We start from the raw sequence: 4,945 nt of genomic DNA, 5'->3' as shown, positions 1-4,945 counted from the left end.
ATAGATGAATTGTCTCGATCGACCCCTCTTGAGCGTCTCACGGCTATCTCTTCTGTGCAGCCCGCTTGGCTCGAGGACATCTTCAACAGCTACAACTCCAATCCCCAGGCTCAGAAACTTTTGACACAACTTGCAGTTGCTCCGAATTCTAAGGGCCGCTTCACTCTAGTACAAGGTATTCTTGGCTTCTAGGACAGAATCTGGTTAGGAGGAAGCATTGCAATGTAGCAACATATCATTTCTTCATTCCACAACAGCCCAATGGGGGGGGGGGCATTCTGGATTTCCCGTAACTTACAAGCGCATCCATCAGTTGTTTGCGTGACCTAAGAGGAAGATGCGTATTAAGCAGTTTGCCCAGTGTTGCCAAATTTGCCAACAGGCCAAGCAGAACGCATCAACTACCTAGACCTCTTGGATCCATTACCGGTACCAACAGAATCATGGGAATTCATATCCATGGACTTCGTTGACGGGTTACCGCAATCAGGGCACAACAACTGCATCTGGGTCATTGTGGACAAATTCACTAAATTCGCCCATTTCTTGCCTTTGGTGCACCCATACACAGCAGCTAAGTTGGCCCTTCTCTACATGATACACATCTACAAATTGCATGGTTTCCCAGGGGCAATTATTTCAGATTGTGATCTTGTTTTCACTAGTCACTTTTGGAAAGAAATGTTCACCTATGCCGTATCTGAATTACGCATGAGCTCAGCCAATCACCCGCAGACGGGCGGGGAAACAGAGCGTGTGAATCATGTCTCGAGACCTTCCTCGGGTGTTTCACTCAAGCATGCCCCAAGAGATCGAGTTACTGGCTACCATTAGCACAATTCTGGTACAATGTTGCTCCACATTCTTCCATTGGCATGTCCCCATTCAAGGCTATGTATGGACGAGAACCGCGCCACTGGGGCATCACACCAACGAATGCAATATCGGTTCCCTCTATTCACACATGGCTGGACGAGAGAGCAGAGGTGCAGCAAGCTTTACAACAACACCTTCATCGTGCAAAGCAGTACATGAAGACCCAAGCTGACAAGAAGCGCACCCACAGAGTGTTTGTTGTTGGAGACCACGTCTTTCTGAAGTTACAGCCATATATACAGACTTCAGTGGCGAAACGAGCATGCCACAAGATGGCTTTTCGTTTCTTCGGACCATACAAGATCAGTCATCGCATCAACGACGTTGCATACGAGTTGCAACTCCCAGCTTCATCTCAAGTGCATCCTATCTTCCATGTGTCCCAGCTACGTCGCGCCTTGCTTCCAGGTACACAAGCTTCTACAGAATTACCAACTGACACTGACATTCCGGTAGTAACAGACGCAGTTCCACAGCGTCGTTGGCGCAAAAGACGCGGGAGCATGATCGAGCAGGGACTCATCCGATGGTCTAACCATGAAGTTGTCGAAGATACTTGGGAAGACCTAGCTGAACTGCAAGCTCGATTTTCGGACGCAGATGCTTGGGGGCAAGCCTCTTCGCAAGAAGGGGGGATGTCACGGTCCCTGGCAAGACCACCCCACCTGCAGGAGCACCGCGACCCACTCGCCAGCGCCGACCGAACCCGCTGACGAGTGGACCCGGTAGCTGGCTCATACTTAACCTCGGGCGGCCAGCGAGACGGGCATCTAGAGGATCAGAAAAGGCAACGGCGGCGGCTACCTGCTACTTTCCCCTTCCATTTTCTTCACCAATTTGAGGGCAATCGCTCCTTGTAATCCATCTTGTATGAGCTACTACTTCAGAGAGCCACTCTAGATCGATTACCCACTATTGTATGCTAACATAATTACAGGGGCACGTTAGGAATTATCCGCCGCGAGGAGATGACGGAAGGTAGAAGAAGGCACGGGAGCCGTTCGATTAATCCTATTGCTGAAATTTTATGACTTGACCTTAAGACTGTTACTTTAGTTTTTTGTTTTGAGGCAGTTTTGTACGTGGCCCCGAAAGTCCACTGCTGAGTGAACGGGCAACGACAGTCCATCCACTGCACTGTTGTGGTACAGGGCAATAACGTACACGTTCAGTAAGCCGGCCAGAAATTTCGCTGGTACGAGAGCATCATTGGCGTGACTTTTTGGTCCGCGTATTTCCTCGCTGATAGTAGTATAACAAGTGTCAGTTGTTTCATCCAATCAGTTGGTGCAGCACAGCTTTTGGCATATTCGCTTATGTGGTTGGTGAAATTTGGCAATCACCGATGATGGCTGTGCTGATGCGCAGATAAGGACAACACGCTCGAAGAAAAAGTCGCCCAGACGCCCACTGATCAACTTCTCCACAAATCATTTTGCTGCTGTAAGCACAATTAGCAGTAGCTGATCTATCCCTTGCGTGGTGCTACACACAAAAATTCCGCGTTCTCTCCGGAAAACACTGCACAGCAGGAACGAACAATCGAAGAACTATGATCACTCATCAGTTTCCACTCCTCTCTCTACCCCGGAGGCCAAAGCTCTGTCAAAACAACCAACTTCTAGAAGCGCTAGTAGCTAGCTTTATCCGAATCGATCTGTCAAAAGAAAACAGCTAGTAGTGGCGGGCGACGACGCCGGCCCGAGCGCCTCAGGCCTGGAACCCTGTCTTCTTCCAGACCGCGTCTCGGACCTTGAGCATCCTGCCGACCCCCATCCCGTCGTTCACAGACAGCGATGCGGCCCGGCGCCGCCACGCCAGCTCGTGCGGCGGCACCACCGAGGCGCCCTCGACGTCCTCGTCGTCCGCGTCGTCTAGCTCCCAGTCCCCGGCCTGGTGCCCCTGGTACTCATCCCCAAGGATCTTGGCCCAGTCCGGTATGGCCACGGGTAGCGACCCGTGCGCGGTGCCGCCCCCGCCCACCGGCTTCGTCTTCCTCACAGGACGGGCAGCCGGGACTGCACGGGCCCGGGGAAGCTCGGCACCCGACCTTGCCGGTTGTTCGGCCTCCTCTGCCGGGTTGAACGACCCCCAGACGTCTGACTCGTCGAACTCGTCGGCCGTGACGGGGCCGCCTGCCGTGGCCGGGTACCCCGTGAGGCCACGCGTCGACGCCGGCGCGAAGTGGTGGTAGGCGCGCTCTGTCGCCACCGACCGCGTGCTCCTCGCCATTGCAGCCGTGCCGTACTTGCCTGCTCGCCGTGCAAACGTGCAGCGCGAATGGAGCGGTGAGGGGAAACGTGAAGCAGATTGCGCAAGGAGGCGAGGAAGTTGAAGACCTGCGGAACCGCGGCGGGTAGAAGGTAGGAAGGAAGGCGTGCGCTGGTGGTTAGGCTGGGATTTATACGAGCCGGAAGGACGAGAGCAGAAAGTGGAGGAGGTGGATAAGGCCGTCTTATGGAATGACCGTTTCACCCTTGACGTTTTGGATTGCTACGTGGATGATATCTCCGCCGTGCCACTGCCAGCTGGGTCCCAAACCTCTTCGCGGTGTCAAACCGCCACGTACGTAGGTGTTTTGTGTGGTTAACAGGATTTCGGGGGGTGCTGGCGCGTTGCTATTGGCAGCTGTTAACGTAGTGGACCTAGTGATTTTCTTTCTGGATAAGAAAAGCAGCAATTCAGTCCTACATGATCAGAAAGTCTTATCCGTGCCGCGCCCGGAAACTATAGAAGTGTTTCTTGGCAATTTGTTCTCTAATCTGGCTCTGAAGGAGCTATTAATAGGAAGTGTTTGTCCAATCTCCATATGGAAGTTGGTCTAGTCACACATGTTGGATTATCTCATCCTGGTTGACATCTTTAGAGGAGTACTCCCTCTGTAAACAAATATAAAAGCATTTAGAATACTATTTTAGTGATCTAAATGCTTTTATATTTCTTTACGGAGGGAGTACGTGTTAGTAACATCCGCTGTGTCAGCGATATCCTGAAATTGCTTTTGGCTGGCGCGAGATGCACATAGACGTACATGTGTCTAGATCACACGACGAACGTCGAGGATTGCACACCAGCTTTTCTCCGCGACAAATTTAAGGCTCGTTAGTAATGAATGTCGGCCATAATTGATGCTCCAGGCAGGCCATGCATGGGTCCCAAAGCCCACGAATCAGAGCGTCAATCGATGCCGCGCACGCACGTACGTGCCGGATCGTTATCTGTTGGCAACTTTGGCCCTGCCCTGCCTGCATGCATGCATGATGATCGACTAGAGCGGAGCGGATGCATGCGCCGAGAGCCGTAGACCCAGTCGCCACGTGGATATGGGCGTACGTGTCGCCTTGGGAGTGGGCCGGGCCCGCTCGGCCACATGGGCGACCCCCCTTGTACGCGTTGTAGGGTGCACGACGATTAACACGGGCAGTGCCGTATGCCCTGCGCGCGCTTGGACTTTGGAGCCATGCGCGCGGCGCTGCCATGCTTTTACCGAAGAGACGTAGAGGACACCGGGAGCCTCTCATTTGTGGAGTGCTGAATATGATACCGGCGTTTCAACGGTTAAGTGGCTGGCATTGGCGGGTCGACAGGCGTGCCAGGCTAGAGACGAGAGCTACGCGCTGGTCCATGCACTCGAGAGGTTGCGATGGTGTCATCGGGTAAGAACACAAGGGTTGCTCGAAGACTAGATGTAATCTTCGGCCGGACCGCACGTGCACGTCGGCACACGGTGTATGACGTGAAAGCTGCTCCATCAGTTTGCTTCTTATCCACCCATCAGCTGCGCCGGAGAAACAAGCCGTAGTAAAAGAAGCATGAAGAAGAAGATGAATGGCGTGGCTATCTATCTTACACGTCGTTCCCCCCAAAAAATTCTATCTTACACGTCTCACATTTGGCCATCTGGGTGACTGGGTGTAACATGCTTTTTTCTTTTTTGGAACACAGTACAAACACAAGCGCTCATATACACGCGTATACACTCACCCCTATGAACACACACGCACACCCTACCCCTATGAGCATCTCTGAAAGACTGAGCCGGCATATCATCTTGAAATTTACGAAGTCG

General features: G+C 52.7%; 1 protein-coding gene across 1 annotated transcript; it reads right to left on the bottom strand.

The window, feature by feature from the left end:
* Positions 1 to 2,362: 2,362 nt before the first annotated feature.
* On the bottom strand, positions 2,363 to 3,259 carry LOC123134252 (uncharacterized). The gene has a single exon (XM_044553530.1). It carries the CDS (start codon positions 3,106 to 3,108, stop codon positions 2,587 to 2,589), a length of 522 nt encoding a protein of 173 aa, XP_044409465.1. The 5' UTR covers positions 3,109 to 3,259; the 3' UTR covers positions 2,363 to 2,586.
* Between the last annotated feature and the right edge of the window lie 1,686 nt (positions 3,260 to 4,945).

Source organism: Triticum aestivum, chromosome 6B, assembly GCF_018294505.1.
Source record: "Triticum aestivum cultivar Chinese Spring chromosome 6B, IWGSC CS RefSeq v2.1, whole genome shotgun sequence".
NCBI classification, from domain to species: domain Eukaryota; kingdom Viridiplantae; phylum Streptophyta; class Magnoliopsida; order Poales; family Poaceae; genus Triticum; species Triticum aestivum.
Note: the sequence above shows the minus strand (reverse complement) of the source record. Positions and strands in the feature narration are given on the sequence as shown.

Coding starts and splice junctions, on each gene's coding strand:
- LOC123134252 (XM_044553530.1), bottom strand. CDS start 3,108: ATGGCGAGGAGCACGCGGTCGGTGGCGACAGAGCGCGCCTACCACCAC.